The sequence below is a fragment of the Hyperolius riggenbachi genome, chromosome 8 (genome assembly GCF_040937935.1).
Source record: "Hyperolius riggenbachi isolate aHypRig1 chromosome 8, aHypRig1.pri, whole genome shotgun sequence".
Taxonomy (NCBI): domain Eukaryota; kingdom Metazoa; phylum Chordata; class Amphibia; order Anura; family Hyperoliidae; genus Hyperolius; species Hyperolius riggenbachi.
In genome coordinates this window covers 154,649,534-154,668,350 of record NC_090653.1, presented here as the reverse complement: position 1 = coordinate 154,668,350, position 18,817 = coordinate 154,649,534, and the positions used below count along the sequence as shown (strand labels likewise).

General features: G+C 43.0%; 1 protein-coding gene across 1 annotated transcript in view; it reads right to left on the bottom strand.

Annotated features, from left to right (window-relative positions):
• SLC16A2 (solute carrier family 16 member 2) overlaps positions 1 to 18,817 on the bottom strand; it is a 323,980-nt gene that overhangs the window by 38,151 nt on the left and 267,012 nt on the right. Inside the window, exon 4 of the mRNA XM_068247576.1 lies at positions 18,417 to 18,560. Coding sequence (XP_068103677.1) covers positions 18,417 to 18,560 — 144 coding nt within the window. The remainder of the gene's footprint in view (positions 1 to 18,416; positions 18,561 to 18,817) is intronic.

The window sequence follows — 18,817 nt, the reverse complement described above, 5'->3', positions numbered from 1 at the left end:
TTTGGATCAGCGCCTGTATATACTACAAAATACGTGAAGATATAAAACAAAGCAGAAATAAAGACCCTTTGAACTTTCCTGCTTTAAAACTGTATCTAGTTCCTTCTCAGATGTTTGTTGAATCTCAGTAGTCGCAATGCCAATTCCCTTAGCAACTTGTTCATCCTCTTCGTACTGGATCTTTCATCTACCTATAACATGGTTTACTACCCCTTCTTTTCCAAGCTCTGCTTCTTACCTCAAGCTGCCGCTCACTGTTTCTTGGCTGTTTATGGCCCCGTTCACACTGCACGCGTTTCCAGTCGCGTTTTGGAAACGCGTGCAGGTGGCCGACACGCACGACATCAGACATTGCATAGAGTGCAATGTCTGATGTTCACACTGCATGCGTTCCGGACCTGTGCGGTCCGGGAACGCATGCTGCACGTATTTTTTGTAAAAACGCGTGGCTGTCCCATTCACTTTCAGTGAATGGGTTCAGCCACGCAACGCACAGAGACGCACATGACGTGCGTTCCTGTGCGCTGTGTTCTGAACGGGGCCTAAGTGCTTAAAAAAACAGGACTGTATTCGACTCAGTGGGTCGAATAGCTCAGAGAAGTTCTTTAGCATAGATAACAACTGAAGTTTTTTTTTTTTTTTTTAACTCTTCCTGTACTGGAAAACAATATGAGACTCTTTTGACAATGTTCTATTTCGTAGTTGTACTACACATACAATTCATTGTCTCATAAGTTTATTTTCGCTTCAGGTTTGCTTCAAATAGAACCCGAGGAGGGTATTTTAAATCTTAAGAGGACACAGAGGCATGTTCTGTGTATAATCACATGCCTCTGTGTCTCACTATTGCCGCCTCTAGTCCCCCCTCCCTGGGGTCTGCTGTGCCCCCCTGAAAAAAAGCACCAGGCTAGCGACAATCTGCTTGTCGCTAGCCTTCTATTTACCTGCAGCCTGTCATTCATTCTGCACTCCCCCCTCGCTGTCAGCCTCTATGAGCTTTCTCCAATTGGAAGCTAAGCCATGACCTGGGAGGTAATTCCTGGGTCACGGCTTAGCTTTCGATTTGAGGAAGCTCACGGAGTCGGACAACAAGGGGGAGAGAGGCGGGAAGCGCAGAAAGAATGACAGACTGCAGGTAAATGAAATGCTGCTGACAAGCAGATTGTCGCTAGCCTGGCGCTTTTTTCAGGGGGGCACAGCAGACCCGGGGGAGGGGGACGACGACGACAAGAGGCAGCAATAGTGAGACACAGAGGCATGCGATTATGCACAGAACATGCCTCTGTGTCCTCAAAGATTCAAAAATACCTGCCTCGGGACTTGCTCAATTTGTGTTCTAAACTTTATGTTCTATGTTTAAGTTGTATGGCTCAGTTATGAGTCAGTTGTGAGTCAGTTATCTGCAAAAATTCAAAAGATACATAGAAGCATCTAATTGTTTTATAGATATTTATGGATGGTTGCAGTAACAATTTGTAGTCGCGGAGTCAATTAGATGTATGTCCAGTAGAATGGCCACACACAAGATGTACTGCAAGATTTAACGACATACGTCCTTTATCACTATTTGTCTCCATTAGGTGTTAACATTTTAAATGTTATTGCAACATAAGTTGATTATTGTATTTGCATTTTAAAACTTCAATAAAAATGTATTGAGAAAAAAAAAAATACCTGCCTCGGGTTCTCTTTAATGCTGGGAAGTTTGTAATTACTTAGGGCCCACAGAATTTCTTAACGCCAACATGTTGGAATATGTAACAGAAATCATGTTTAAACTGAGTGCTAAAAATGCCACAAAGGCACTTTGCATTTTGTTGTTGTGTTACTTTGCTCTAAAGTTGTGGTCTAGTTCCTTGTCGGATGTTTGTTGAATCTTTGTAATCACAAAGCCAATTCCCTTACCAAATTTTTCCTTCTCTTCGTACCGGATCTTTCATCTACCTATAACAGCCTTTCTCAACCTTTTTTGGGCCGAGGAACCCTTACATTTTTTTTCAAATCTCAGGGAACCTCTGCATGAAAATGATGCCGAGAAACATTGCCATTTTGATTGCAAACTTAAAACATTTACTAATTAGCATTCTATCACCACTAATATGTACAAACATTGTTGCACATAAAAATTGCACCAGTCTACTACCAAAGCAAATGCAGTAGTAGTCTGACATAATAAATGCATTAATCACCCCCCTCCATATACAATGTGGCAATCACTGCACATATAAATTGCATAAATCAACTACTATAGCACACACATGAATTTCAGCAATTACCCCATATAAAATGCAGTGGTAGGCATATATGCAGTGAATTCATCCCACATAAAAAAAATAAATCAATGGAGTTATTGATACTACCTAGTATATGTAGGCAGGAATAAAGGCCTCCAGTAAAGGTAACTTGGCATAGGTTTTCCCAGTATATGTAAGCAGGGATAATGGCCTCCAGTACATGTAACTAGGCATAGGTGCTCCCAGTATAGGTAAGCAGGAATACGGGCCTCCAGTATAGGCAAGCAGGAATACGGGCCTCCAGTATAGGCAACTAGGCATAGGTGTTCCCAGTATAGGCAGGAATAGGGGCCTCCAGTAACGGTAACTAGGCATAGGTGTTCCCTGGGTAGGCAGGAATAGGGACCTCCAGACTAAGTATAGGTAGGCGTAGGTAACCCCAGTAAAGTTGCCCCCACGTACAGCTGCACGGGACTCCGGTGGCCCTGCATGCTGACACGCTCCCCCGCCGGCATAAACATAAAGAACATACTCACCACCAGCTGCCTCTGTCATCTCTTCATCCTCGATCTCAGCCCTCGCCATTGCATCCCTGTTACCTCCAGTCCACATGGTAGCGGTGTCCTTGCATCAGCCATGCTCGCTCTCTCACGCAACATTGAAGGGCGCAAAAACCACCCAATGAGAGAGCAGACTCTGCTTTCTCATTAGGTGGTTTTCACGCCCTTCAAAGCTTAGCAGAGCGATGCGCTGTGGATTGAATCAATCCGCTGGCCACAGCAGCGGACTAGTGGGACTATTTTGTCCCATGGAAGGGGAAAGTGGGACCAATTTGTCCCACAGCAGAGGCAAAATTCTGCGGAACCCCTGAGGGATTCTCACGGAACCTGAGGGTTCCGCGGAACCCCGGTTGAAAAATGCTGACCTATAACATGGTTTACTACCCCTTCTCCAAGCTCTGCACTCTGTTGGTGTTTGCAACACTACGCACTCGAGGTTCATCCTATTTAGTTGGTGTTTGCAACACTACACACTCTTGAGGTCCATCCTATTTATTAGACCGATCAGTCCAGATCTCCTTCAATAGTGCCACTTTCTCTCCTACTTCTGTTTCTGCCAGTGTTTACCTAGGCTCAGTCCTGAGTCCTATATACTTCTCTTACTATACTACCTTCCTTGGCAAGTGCACCTCCGTTTAAGCCTACAATAATCTCTGTACACAAATTACAACCACATTTACCGGTCTATCCCGTACTTGTCTCTCTTTATCCCGGAAGAAGTTTCATGCTGCCTGCCAGCCATTTCATCATAGACATCTTACATAATCTAAAGCTGAGCCTGGATAAACCTGAAATGAACAGTTAAAGGGAACCTGAAGTGAAAAGTAAGGATACTTTCATATGCATTTCCTTTGAATCAATACCAGTTGTTCCAGCTGTCCTCAGGCTCGGACTGAGCCACCGAACAACGGATGGTCCGATCGGTGGGCCCCGACTGCCCTGCCTCCTGGGGGCCCCAGAGCTAAGAGGGAGGGGGGCACAGCTTGGAAGGGGGGAAATTGAGCACAGAGCGGCGGGGAGGAGCCCCCCCCTCCCTCACCTAGGGCCCCCCCCTTCCGCGCACCCCCTCCTCCAGAAGTCCAGGAAGTACTGCGAGAGCGTGATTGGACAGCATCACTACAGGAGACAGAGACCAGCAGGGCAGCAGCAGCGGCATGCGGAGCGGAGCTAGCATCATCTGAAGCTCGGTAAGCTATTCTCCGCTCGCTGCTGGCTGCACTTCTGGAGGAGGGGGGTGCGCGGAAGGGGGGGGGGCCCTAGGTGTGGGAGGAAAGGAGGCTTCCCCGCTGATCTGTGCCCACTGACCCCCCTTTCAAGCTGGGGGGGTCACTTGCATTTTGTGGGGATATCTGCCACCAACCTGATTGCATTGTGTGGGGGTATCTGCCACCAACCTGATTGCATTGTGTGGGAGTATCTGCAGCCAACCTGATTGCATTTTGTGGGGGTATCTGCAGCCAACCTGTTTGCATTTTGTGGGGGTATCTGCAGCCAACCTGATTGCATTTTGTGGGGGTATCTGCCACCAACCTGATTGCATTGTGTGAGGGTATCTGCAGCCAACCTGATTGCATTTTGTGGGGGTATTTGCCGTCAACCTGATTGCATTTTGTGGGGGTATCTGCCGCCAACCTGATTGCATTTTGTGGGGGTATCTGCCACCAACCTGATTGCATTTTGTGGGGGTATTTGCCGTCAACCTGATTGCATTTTGTGGGGGTATTTGCCGTCAACCTGATTGCATTTTGTGGGGGTATCTGCAGCCAACCTGATTGCATTTTGTGGGGGTATCTGCAGCTAACCTGATTGCATTTTGTGGGGGTATTTGCCGTCAACCTGATTGCATTTTGTGGGGGTATCTGCAGCCATCCTGATTGCATTTTGTGGGGGTATCTGCAGCCAACCTGATTGCATTTTGTGGGGGTATCTGCAGCCAACCTGATTGCATTTTGTGGGGGTATCTGCAGCCAACCTGATTGCATTTTGTGGTGGTATCTGCAGCCAACCTGATTGCATTTTGTGGGGGTATCTGCAGCCAACCTGATTGCATTGTGTGGGTGTATCTGCCGCCAACCTGATTGCATTTTGTGGGGGCATCTGTCGGCAACCTGATTGCATTTTGTGGGGGCATCTGCTGCTATTTGACTACTTTATGAATTATCATGAGGCATGTAACTACTTGAATATTTTATCTAAAATGTATCTGGTCAGACCTAATCTCTGTGAATAACACCGCTACTTATTTTGTGTTTTGTATTTTTTTTTAAGTCTGCCCATGACTCATCATGACCACGCCGATGTTCCAGTGCGTGGTGACACCCATTAAGCGTCGCTGCGGCGCGCCGCATTTAGACATATCCCTATTGGAGACTGTCCTCAGAATTGCTCAAAATCTATTCCCTACCATAAAGTCATGCAAAATTTCTAGAGTACATGTGTATGTGAGCCCAAAATGGGGGGTGGGGGTGGAGGAGAGGGGGGTGGGCCCCAGGCTGAAACTTCCTTGGTGTCCCAGTCCGACCCTGGCTGTCCTGCTGATCTTTCTGGCATCATATTTAAATCACACACCTGAAACAAGCAAGCTGCTAGTCAAACTTCAGTTCTGCATACTTATTCAGGGTCTAATGCTAAAACTATTAGAGGCAGATGATCAGCAGGGCAGCCAGGCAATTTGCCATGTTTCTAAGAAAATGTCAGCCTCCATTTCCATCCCACCTCAGATTCCCTTTAATGGTACATTTTCTGGATCCCACGGGATTTCAGCCTAGGATCCACAATTGACTTTGCACCCTTCTTAACGCTCTACTTCTAGGGCATCGCTAAGATCTACAGCTTTTATCTGTGCAACATCTCTAAAATATACCAAATGCTCTATAGCTCTTTCTCAAAAATTGCAATGTCTTTTTGTCTAGTGTTCCATTAGAATTACTCTCACACCTCTACCATGAGCATCACAAATGCTAAAACTGCACCCATATATATCCCTCTCAGTATTCCTAATCAGCTTTTTCTCACCACTAAACTCCACATTAGCTCCATATTCTCCTCTACTTGCCATGTGTTGTCAGCTTATGCGTGACCTACATGGTAGGACCTCATACAGAAATCAATCACAAACCACCATCTCTGCTCTGCCACTGAACTACTGACAGATTTCTCATTCACAACCTATTTTCCATGCATGGTTCCAAGATCTCTAGAAGGTTGCTCACAATTACCGGTAGTATATTCAAGAATGCCGTAAAACTCACACTTTCAAATCTGCCCATCTATCTCTCTACCATAACCCTTCACTACTAATGAAAAATGACAGCTGCACCTTCCTATCCATTGTATCCCAAGTTCCAGCATCTTTTAAACTGTAAGCTTGACTAGAGCGAGTCTCCTCCTTTTAGGCCTGATGAACTTAGATCACTAGCTAAAAAAGGCTTGCAAAAAAAAAAAAAAAAGCAAGTTGGAGAGGAAAAAAACGACCTGATGCAAAATCCCCTCCAGAAACTACTCAGCTCACTCATGCCTAAAAATGATCATACACAAGTAAGTTTCATGCTTTGTAAAAAAAAAATCAGGTCATATTCTTTATTTATTCTGTTATTGATTTCAGATGAGCAAAATGAATTCATTCATCCAATACAATCATCCATTTATCACATTTCTCTCATAACAATAGAGCCTTTTGAGTCTTTATATACAGAATATGTCTGTTACCAGAGGAGGACCCAAAGGGCTTAAATGATGTCAAAAATTAGTGATTGATTATTGCATTCATTTATTGGCCAAAAATAACTTTCAAAACTGTCAAGGCCAATTTGTGCAATTCTAGAGAAAGATTACACTGATTTCAAACAGTATCACAGGCCAGTTTACAAAAGGATTGTTTATTCTGGCAGTGATGTTTGGGAAACAGATGTCCTAGGAGAACTGCCTGATGAACATCTAGGCCTTGTTGTCTTTCCTGGAGAGGAGAGAGAACTTCCTTACCAGGGTTGGGGTACCTAAAGCTTTGAGAAGCAAGAAAATTTGGGAAGTTCTTCAAGGGTATAGCAGAGGTGAACTGTGGCGAGATATAGAGATGGAATGCACAAGAATTCTGAGGGTACTTGAACTAAACTGTATAGGAGATTGTCACAGAGCACTTTATCTGTGTGAGTTTAAGTTCTTTAAAGTGTACATGAACTTACAAGTGACATGATGGCTACATATAGTACAGACTGGTTCATTCACTGTGCCAGAAGTCCATACCCCAATATGCCCTCCTCATCATAATTTAAATTGTTTTTCATCTGGTGGCAGAAGATCGACGGCATGCAATGTTGCACTACATCTAGCAGTGCATCACTGAGGTTAGAAAGATATTCAATAGATCTCATGCTTTAATCTATTGAACATCTACAGGCAGTGTGTGGAGGCAATAGTTTCCTCTTTGATCAGAAAGGAATTATCTTTTTGGGTACTCATCGGCTAGAATATGGCCATTAAAGGGGCAAATACACTGGTCGATTTCAGCCACCGATTGATCGATTCTATGGAATTGATTGATCGATCGGAAATCTATTGTATCAAACCTATCGATCGATTTGCGGCCGATTTCAATCGATTTGATCTGACAGGATGGAAAATCTGCTGCTGGCAGCAGATTGATGCCCCATAGAGTTGCATTAGATCTAATGGTCCAACAATGCATTTCGATAGATTTCCAATAGATTTAGTTCTGAAATCTATTGGAAATCTGTTCCTAGTGTGTGGCACACATCAGATAGATTCCTGTCAGATTCGACTTGATAGGCATCTGACAGAAATCTATCTGATGGGCGAATCTACTGCAAATCTATAAGTATATGGCCACCTTAAGAGAGGTGGGTTATCTGTATGGAAATAAAGCATGAAGCAATACAATAGCAAGTCAAAGGCAGAGCAGCTCTCCAGAAGAGTTAAGGTACCCATACACTATGTCGATTTTCCACCGATATACAGCAGATTCGATCACTGTGAAATGCTGTGAAATTGTTAATGCAAATGTTGACCGATCCACAGATTTCCATCCAAAATCGATTCGATTCAGTTGATCTGTCCAGGCGGAAATTTCACTCGATGGCCTGCGGGTCAGGAGCGCGTTCGATTTGGTGACGACCGACGCAGCAATAATCTTACCTGTCCTGCTGGCACGAGTCCCCCGGGTCCGTGCTGTCCCTTTCTCTGGCTGGCCGCCTTCTCAGTCTCCTCTTCACTTCCTGTCCTGAGAGAAGGGGAGGTTCAAACTGTAGAGCGCCCTCTACTGTTTGAACTTCCCCTTCTCACAGACGGGACAGGAAGTGAAGAGGATACGGAGAAGAAGAACAGTTGGAAAAAGGGACAGCACAGACCCTGGGACTCCCACGGCAGACAGGTAATATTGCTTGCCATATTGCTGTGTGGACATGAAGGTGTTCGGCATCGCAACAACCGGTATTCCAACAAGTGTGTAAGTGTACCCCCTGTACAGTGTTTAAGTCTCATCTGCAGTCACTTATGAACTCTTCCGGTGTTACCATGAGCGCTTGTTCTCGTTACGTCACTACATGGTACAGAAGCTTGCTGTGATGCTGAAAACTGGAGGAAGCCTGGGGTCACCCTGGCAGAGAGTATCTAAAAAAGAAGGAGCGCTCTAAGTGCGTTACCCAGGATGAGACTTTTATTGCGCTTAAAAGTGATTACTTACAGAAATGAAGATTAAAAACGCTTATCAGCGGGTGGGCTACCCGCTACACCCCTCAGCGGCAAGGCTGCACGCGCTGTGGCCAGCAGCAGCGTGTCCGATGTACCAGGAAGCTCGTCTTGCGAGGCGGTGGGCGGGGCCTAGAATCGTGATGCGTGTGACGTCATGACGCGTTTCGGCGCTCTGCGCCTTCATCAGATGACGTCACGCGTACAGGGAGGCGGATTTATATCCGCATAGATGCCGTAGTTATGGCAACAAGTGGGGAAGATTAAAACAAACTTTATTGTTCGTGCACAGTGTGCGCAAGCTAGTCAGCTTGCTGTGTCGTTCGGGGATACACTGCTACGGATTCAACCTGGCTCACAGCGCGTGCCCCTAGAGTACTTTATAAATTTTACAAATTTTACAGTGATGCAGTTAAGACAATATTGTAAAATCGACAAATATATAGCAACATATTAAAAAATAATAATACATTTTTTAAAAAGCATGATATAAATATATAGCAACCTATTATAGACAGAAAACACCTAATATAATTTAGTTATTGCAAGAATTATATTCTCTGAACCCAAAGCGTGCCAGATATTATTACTATTATAGATCCACGGAAAATAAAATAAAAATACAAATCAAAAATAAAAAGTTATAAGAACCTATTTGACAGCCCTTCTATTTATATGCGGATCTGGTGCATCCATGACATTGGTTCTGAGATGTACGGCTGACGGAAAATTTTGGTGATGGGATTGACATATCATAATGGAATACCAATAAATGGATGGGCTTGGATAGGCGGGGAAGGGGGGGGGGGGAAGAAAAGGGAAAGGGGTTCAGGGAGGGGGGGGGGTGGGGGGGAGGGGAGGGGAATGCAAGGATTTTGTAGCCCACAACAACAATCGCACAGTGAATACTAAATGATTATTTATGTGTGTGCACAAAAACCCACCATGTAATCAGTTCTGCCATTGGGCTAATGGAACTGGCTACATACGGACATGGGATCACACTGTTCAACCATTATGAATTAAATAGACAGCTTTAACCGGAAATATATGGAATACTATGAGAAGTATGACCAATTCCTACTATGGACAATATCTATCTCATGGGTACTCACCACCCTCATCTAGTGTCAGAAACTGCTAGGAATTGTATTGGAAGCTGTGGAGAGAGATAGAAGCAACCGTTTAAATAACGAATGCAATTATTCATAGACTATAAAAACATTTTTTTAGGCTTAAAGAACTGTGGATATTAGAAGTGTGCATACATCTTACATATAAGTAGAAATTTCTAACCCTTCATTGAGACCATTTGGGCTCAAAGAATTCATTTTAAAAATCCAGTACGTCTCTCTCTCACAGAGCCTCTTATATCTTTCGCCTCTATGGAGGCTCTTGGAAATCGTTTCTAGGCCTAAAATGCAGAGGGAATCAACACTACTGGAATGGCATTCTTTAAAATGACGTGGGACACTATGTTTTTCACCTCCGTCTAGTATATTTCTCTTATGTTCACCAAATCTTTGTCTAAGTGGACGCGTGGTGCGTCCCACATAATGTTTTGGCAATCACAGGACAACAGGTATATCACATGGTCACTGCCGCATGTAATAAATTGTTTGATTGTGACCTTTTGTTGTCGTCCATCTACTGTTTCTTTAGCTCTGTGTTTGATAAATGGGCAGCAACCACATCTTTTTACATGACATTTATAATTACCTGTGATAGCAGGTGAATGCGTTTAGTTTGGCATTTACACATGTGGTTTCCGATCAAGAGTTGACCTTTTTAGATTTAGAATTGTATTTTAACAATAATGGCGAGATTAGCTCTAGAACACATTTTAAGCCTACAGCAGGTAACTCATACTTACATGCATCTAGTTGCCATAATACAAAGTGGATAGAAAACATCCCTAGAAGCCAATTTCGTAGGCTAAGACGTAATTGCACATTGGACGAGGATTATTACAAACAAGGTGAAATATTGTCTAAGAAATTTTTGGAAAAGGGTTATAGGCCAGACTCTCTCCAGGCTACACTGGAGGAATTCAGTGCTACACCATATGAACCTAAAACTCATTCTATAAAGGCCTCTATGAGATCTGAATTTTCTTTTATTACCCCTTATACTGAAGAGTCCAGAAAAATCAAAAAGATAATAACCAAAATTGGCCTATATTACAACAAGATCCCCTGTTGAGAGACATACTTCCTGAAAAACCGAGTGTAATTTTTAAAAAAGCTAGATCCTTAAAAAACATTATGGCACCGAGTAATGTTAAGAAAACTCTTGAAGCACCTAAAACTATGTTTCCTGCTATCACAGGTAATTATAAATGTCATGTAAAAAGATGTGGTTGCTGCCCATTTATCAAACACAGAGCTAAAGAAACAGTAGATGGACGACAACAAAAGGTCACAATCAAACAATTTATTACATGCGGCAGTGACCATGTGATATACCTGTTGTCCTGTGATTGCCCAAAACATTATGTGGGACGCACCACGCGTCCACTTAGACAAAGATTTGGTGAACATAAGAGAAATATACTAGACGGAGGTGAAAAACATAGTGTCCCACGTCATTTTAAAGAATGCCATTCCAGTAGTGTTGATTCCCTCTGCATTTTAGGCCTAGAAACGATTTCCAAGAGCCTCCATAGAGGCGAAAGATATAAGAGGCTCTGTGAGAGAGAGACGTACTGGATTTTTAAAATGAATTCTTTGAGCCCAAATGGTCTCAATGAAGGGTTAGAAATTTCTACTTATATGTAAGATGTATGCACACTTCTAATATCCACAGTTCTTTAAGCCTAAAAAAATGTTTTTATAGTCTATGAATAATTGCATTCGTTATTAAACCGGTTGCTTCTATCTCTCTCCACAGCTTCCAATACAATTCCTAGCAGTTTCTGACACTAGATGAGGGTGGTGAGTACCCATGAGATAGATATTGTCCATAGTAGGAATTGGTCATACTTCTCATAGTATTCCATATATTTCCGGTTAAAGCTGTCTATTTAATTCATAATGGTTGAACAGTGTGATCCCATGTCCGTATGTAGCCAGTTCCATTAGCCCAATGGCAGAACTGATTACATGGTGGGTTTTTGTGCACACACATAAATAATCATTTAGTATTCACTGTGCGATTGTTGTTGTGGGCTACAAAATCCTTGCATTCCCCCTCCCCTCCCCCCCCCCCCTCCCTGAACCCCTTTCCCTTTTCTTCCCCCCCCCCCCCTTCCCCGCCTATCCAAGCCCATCCATTTATTGGTATTCCATTATGATATGTCAATCCCATCACCAAAATTTTCCGTCAGCCGTACATCTCAGAACCAATGTCATGGATGCACCAGATCCGCATATAAATAGAAGGGCTGTCAAATAGGTTCTTATAACTTTTTATTTTTGATTTGTATTTTTATTTTATTTTCCGTGGATCTATAATAGTAATAATATCTGGCACGCTTTGGGTTCAGAGAATATAATTCTTGCAATAACTAAATTATATTAGGTGTTTTCTGTCTATAATAGGTTGCTATATATTTATATCATGCTTTTTAAAAAATGTATTATTATTTTTTAATATGTTGCTATATATTTGTCGATTTTACAATATTGTCTTAACTGCATCACTGTAAAATTTGTAAAATTTATAAAGTACTCTAGGGGCACGCGCTGTGAGCCAGGTTGAATCCGTAGCAGTGTATCCCCGAACGACACAGCAAGCTGACTAGCTTGCGCACACTGTGCACGAACAATAAAGTTTGTTTTAATCTTCCCCACTTGTTGCCATAACTACGGCATCTATGCGGATATAAATCCGCCTCCCTGTACGCGTGACGTCATCTGATGAAGGCGCAGAGCGCCGAAACGCGTCATGACGTCACACGCATCACGATTCTAGGCCCCGCCCACCGCCTCGCAAGACGAGCTTCCTGGTACATCGGACACGCTGCTGCTGGCCACAGCGCGTGCAGCCTTGCCGCTGAGGGGTGTAGCGGGTAGCCCACCCGCTGATAAGCGTTTTTAATCTTCATTTCTGTAAGTAATCACTTTTAAGCGCAATAAAAGTCTCATCCTGGGTAACGCACTTAGAGCGCTCCTTCTTTTTTAGATACTTTTTGCACACTCCCTAACTTGGAGCAGCATAAACTGTGTTTGCCTGGTGTGGACTAGAGACTCATTGGATGTGATTGGTCAAGGCTTCCTGGAGTTGAAAGCGCAAGGAACACTTTTTTGTCACCCTGGCAGAGAGTCTTTTAAATTGAGCATGAGCACAGGGGGAAAATAACTGCACAGTGTGCAACAGGCAATAGATCCGATCAGAGAGGGATCTATCTAACTGTTGATCTGGCCATACATTGAGTTATGTATGGCCGGCTTAGATGTTTTGTTCATTCAGCTTCCAGCAAAAAGAATTAATAGTCTTTATATCCCACTGAAATACATGCTATACAAATTTCAGAGATCAGATTTAACCTTTGAATTGAAAATAAGAATATGAGCCAGCAGGGAGGAATTAATTTATGTTGCTGCTATACTTACAATTAGTTATCTCATAACTCCATTTTCAGTTCAGGTTTGCCTTAAGTTCCTGATTTGTCATGGTCTGAAGACAGCTGCACAGAAGTGTTTGCAGTGCCTTTATAATACAGGGAATAGATGTACTACTTCTGTACCTAGAACTAGACTGACAGCTACTCATATAAACCTTTCCACTCCAAAATATGCTCACCAACCTACCACGCAGACAGCAATAAAAACCACTAATGCTGCTAAAATACAGGATAATCGTTTACAAAACAGACTGTGGTATCTTGTGCATGGCAGGTAACTGAAAAAGGTATTCTCTGTATATTGGTCCATACACTACCCCGTATCATGCTCAGCTCCCTCCAGCCGCACCTTAGTGTAGGAAGTTGTGTACAGGCTTCTCATTGACTTTTATGGACAAGCAGTACACATAGGTCTGTAATTATCAAGTTGCGCCCTCTAGCTTCCAGAGATAGCAGCCAGAGCATACATAAAGCATGGCCCAGATTCTTTATGCTGCTAGGTCTCTGGTCCTGGAAGATTAACTCCCAAAAGGGGTTCTTACAGGCTACTAAAGAGATGCTGAGGGGCCACACAATCACAACTTTTTTTGGTAAACATGCAACATCTGCCTTGTGGGTGTGTGTCTGGAGGAGGGCACAGCTGATGTGCAGATGATTTTGGAAGCTGTCCATGCACTATAAGTACACTTGAATTCAAATAACACAGTAGTTACAAGACTGGCAACACTCATGCGGAGTATAAAAATAAGCTATACTTGGTGCAGCTGTTCTACATCTGCATAGACAGAGGTTTTTCATCTATTTTTTTTCCTCCTATGCTCTGGAAATGAACCGTCCCCTATTCCCATTAGAGCATCACAATTTAATGCTGATATTCTGTGAAATCGCAGTTCTGTAATAAACAACATCCTGAAATACCATTCATTGCCATACTGTACTTATAAAGGTGGTAATGTTCTAAAAGCCACAGATCAGGAGGAAACCGCTGATCAGATAACTGCTTTTGTACAAAACATTTATTTTTGTAAACAATTTGTTTCATCGGCAGCTGTGTTTTAAAACCCAGATGTATCATGTGTACAAACATGCCTTGCTTTATGCATTACTTCCGACCACAAGTGTTCCTACAGAAAGTAACCATCCAGGGATTTTCATGTGTTAAAAAATACAGCCCAAAACTAAATTCTAAGCAGGATAATAGCTCATCAAAGAACAAAAGCTCACAAGCAGTCACAGACATCTGCATAGCCGGGGTGACTCATTATCCTGATTTGCACCAGATCCCAACAAAAAATGGTTGCTATGGTTTCTGCAGCGCTAAACAACCAAGCAGTTATTGCCTGTGTATGCTCCAGTATACTGCTGTACTTTTGTCACACTGCCTACTAACCACATTTTACATTTATTCTACAAGACAGTGGGATAAATGTAAACAGTGCAACACAGTGGCTACATGGTCCTCTTACAGCACTTGAGTCCCAGATTCATTCCTGGTCATAATACAATCTGCATGGAGTTTGCACATTTTACCAGCGAGTCAGTGGGTTTCCTCTGGGTGCTCTGGTTTCCTCAAAAACACAGTGACTGGATCAAATTGGTCTTAAAATGCTGCAGGAATACGAGATTATGAGCACCGATCAGGGACAGTCAGTGATAGGAATTGTTCAATGTACTCTGTAAAACACTGTGGACAAACATGTTGATGCTATAGGATCAAAGCCTCACATACACATGTACAAGGCACGCCACCCATCATAAATCAGCACCCGGTCCCTTGAGCGTGATTGTGCAGTCGCGTTGCTAGCCTGCAGCTAGCAAGGTCTTCTGTTGCTAGTGCAGTGGATGGTGGAGGGCAGATGGATTGGGCCAGAAGGGACGTCCCGCAGCGGGCATGGTAAGTGGGGAGAACAGGGCTCTCAACCGTTGCTCGTGCAAATCAATCTGATTGCTAGCCAAGCCGTCGGTACCCACTGTACACAAGCTAGATCAACGCTGGGCAATCTACTGCCCCCGGGCCTTATTCCTCTGTTTCCCCCCTCCCTCCCTGCAGAGTTGCGAGCGGGCGATTAGCGGAGGTTAAAACTCACCTACTCACTACTTCATGTGTCGCATTTCCATGGCAACAGGGTGTCACATGACAAGCCACCAGGACGTGCCAGCGTATTACATGCTGATGAAAAGGAAGGGGGGGTTGGAGAGAGGAGGGAATGTCAGTAATGTGGCCTGGGCCGCACAAAGTTTAGTAGTCATTATTATCCACTTTGGTAGAGTCTCATCTAGCATGTGTACGAGGCTTAAAGAGAATCTGTATTGTTAAAATCGCACAAAAGTAAACATACCAGTGCGTTAGGGGACATCTCCTATTACCCTCTGTCACAATTTAGCCGCTCCTCGCCGCATTAAAAGTGGTTAAAAACAGTTTTAAAAAGTTTGTTTATAAACAAACAAAATGGCCACCAAAACAGGAAGTAGGTTGATGTACAGTATGTCCACACATAGAAAGTACATTCATACACAAGCAGGCTGTATACACCCTTCCTTTTGAATCTCAAGAGATCATTTGTGTGTTTATTTCCCCCTGCAGCTATCTTCCACTGAAGTGTCAGGCTGTTTCTTCCTGCAGAGTGCAGACAGCTCTGCCTGTATGTAATTCCTCAGTATGTGAAAGCCCAGCCAGCTCAGAGGAGGATTTATCCAGCTTGTAAAAGATAAGAGAGAAGAGAGAAGCTGCCCTAATCTAAATTATACACAGGCAGTGTGCAGAGAGGGGCCTGGAGGTGGGAGATGCATCACAGAACCACAACACTGAAGAACTTGGCAGCCTTCCAGACACAGGCTGACAAGTCTGACAAGAGAGAGATAAGTTGATTTATTACAGAGATGGTGATAGTAGAACGAGCTGCAGTAAGCCAGAACACATTAGAATAGCTTTTGGAACTTGTAGGATGATAAAAAACAGGATGCAATTTTTGTTACGGAGTCTCTTTAAGTGATAATTGCACTAGAGAAAAGACAGGGAATTATTGTTGAGCAAGGGCTTAGGAACAGCTGATAGTCTGATTCACATCAGAAAGTGCAGAGGATGAACTGTCCAGATTGTCAAGATGTGGCTTTTACAGCTAGACATTCAGTATACGGATTTAATCTGACATAATTCAATGTAGCTCAGCTGAAGGAGCTAACAGCTGGCTCTTGGAACAGGGCTACTGCTATTGCTGCTTGGTTCAGAATAATTTGCATCAAGCTGCTTAGGCTGGGGAGGGGCGGAAGTTTGACTGAGACTATTACAGTATTTATCTATGTATGAAAATTGTCTGTCTTGGAAAATGTGGACCGGTTCACTTTTTATGCTCTATTTTAATTTAAAGATCTTTATGACACCTGCTGGATGCACATCGAATATATGAAATATTCATACAGTGCATCGGGAAGGATTTCACAACGCACCACTTTTTCAAGGATGATCAGTGGAAACACAATGTGACTGAAATCAATTTTGAGCTTCATGGCCAAGACTGTGAATAGTTAAAGGGACACTTTAAGAAACTCTGTAACAAAATGTTCAGCCTTATTTCTTCTACCTATAAGTTCCTATACCTGTTCTAATGTGGTCTGGATTACTGCAGCCTTTTCTAGTTGCACTGTTCTGTAATAGATCTAATCTTATTTTCTTGTCAAGTCTTGTTGAGACAAAGAGGAATGCACTTGCTCTGCTGTGATAGGGAGAAGTTATGCACACCCCCTGCAGGCTCTCCTGTGTGTGTGTGTATGAGTCATAGGCTGTCTCTGCTCACAGCCAGCGTCTCTGCAAGGCTCGTGGAGCTGAGACATTTCAAAGAGCTGTGAGTGCAGAGAGATCAGTGCAGAGCTCAGACAAGCAACTAAGGCAACATGTGGGAGCAACATTCCTACAATCAAGTCACATTTGAGAGGAGCTTCTGCAAACGGGCACCTGCTCTGATGATGTATTTCCTATTTGGTGGCCATCTTCATTGTTTACAAAAACAATGAATAAAACAGTGATTTTATCACCAGGAAAGCAGCTGGAGCAGCGAAAATGTCACAGAGGGGGCTAGGAGAAGACAACAAACAGGCTGGTACGTTTATTTATGTAAGATTTTCACAGTACAGATTCTCTTTAAGTCAGGAATAAAAAATCAGTTTTACTTTCCTGGGGCTTCTACCAGCCCCCTCCAGCCATCCCGTGCCCTCGCAGTCACTCACGGAACCTCCAGTCCCCCGCCGCCACGTGCATTTTTCTTCGCATTTCCGTCCGCACTAGGGTCCTGCACCTGTGTAGGACACTATTGAGGACGGGAACATGAAGAAGGCTACACATGGCCAGGCCTGTGCAGGCGCAGAAAGCCTGCCGACTCCCTGTCAGCAAAAACGAAACTAGCTGGCGGCAGGAGACCTGAGGCTCCGTGAGTGACTGCGAGGGCACGGGACAGCTGGTAGAAACATCAGGCAAGTAAAACTAATTTTTTTATTCCTGGCTTAAGTGTCCCTTTAAGTACATGTGGTTTATCTGTTGTTTTTTTTAATTGTTAATAAATTTGCCAAAACCTCAAGTAAATATTTTTCACATTGTCATTATGGGGTGTTGTGTGTAGAATTCTGAGAAAAAAATGAATTCAATCCATTTTGGAATAAGGCTGTAACATAACAAAATGTGGAAAAAGTGATGCGCTGTGAATACTTTCTGGATTTACTGTATGTTATATTTCCTACTTTAAAACAAAAGTAAAATGATTGTAGTAGTGAATAAAATCAACACTCCATACCTTGACTTTCTGCTCTCCACAGGCTGATGAAGATGTTTTAATGGAATAGTTTGGGCATTAAATATATGAAGACGTATACATGGAAGGAAGACATTTCATGCTCATCTTTTCAAAGAATTGTGGCAAACCTAAGAAAAACGTATTTTTGCAGTTGTAAACACATTGCAAATTGATGCAATGATCTCTGTAGGAGTTTCTTATTACTACAAAGTACTATTCTGATCTTGTCACTAATATAAACAGCAGTGATGTTTGGATGAAGCCAAGCTCATAAACATTGCAGGATGGTTGTTGTATATACAAAGCATTATCGGACTATCATGTTACCTTCTAAGCAAAGGTCAGCGTACGATTATGCATGTACAGCTCAGGTGTATGCACATATTCCTCCTAGGAGGGAAAGAACAGGAGACCTTCCTGTTCTGCAGGAATAATAGAGAAATCAGCAATGAAAGATGTGAAGTAACATTTGTATAAACTTTGCGCTTGTTAGTTTATCAGGAAATAACTAGACTGGATCATGATTATCTAACGTCGGCTTACAGATTAAGCAGAATACTAAATTCAATACCTGCAGGTAGATTTTTTTCAGTCCTGGAATGCAGTCTCCGATCTTGCCAGAAGCAAGACGACCAACACCAGACATAGCTCCAATACACACCAACAGGACCCAGTTTCCTTTCCTGTCTTGAAACCGTTGTTCTACAAACTTTATCTATGAAACAGTGAGAGATAAAAAATACATAAATGTGAAAACTATTTAAATGCTCATAGAATGTAGGATGCTCTAAAGCAATTCAATGATGTTAATATACAGGTATGATATATTATTATGGCACACAGCAAAAAATACCAGATTGCATTGCCAATAAAGCAAAATGGTGTGCCGAGTAAAGCATACATGGACAGCATGAAGATGGAAAACCCACCCTCATACATTGCTTAATGATTTTTTTCCCCCATGAATCACCT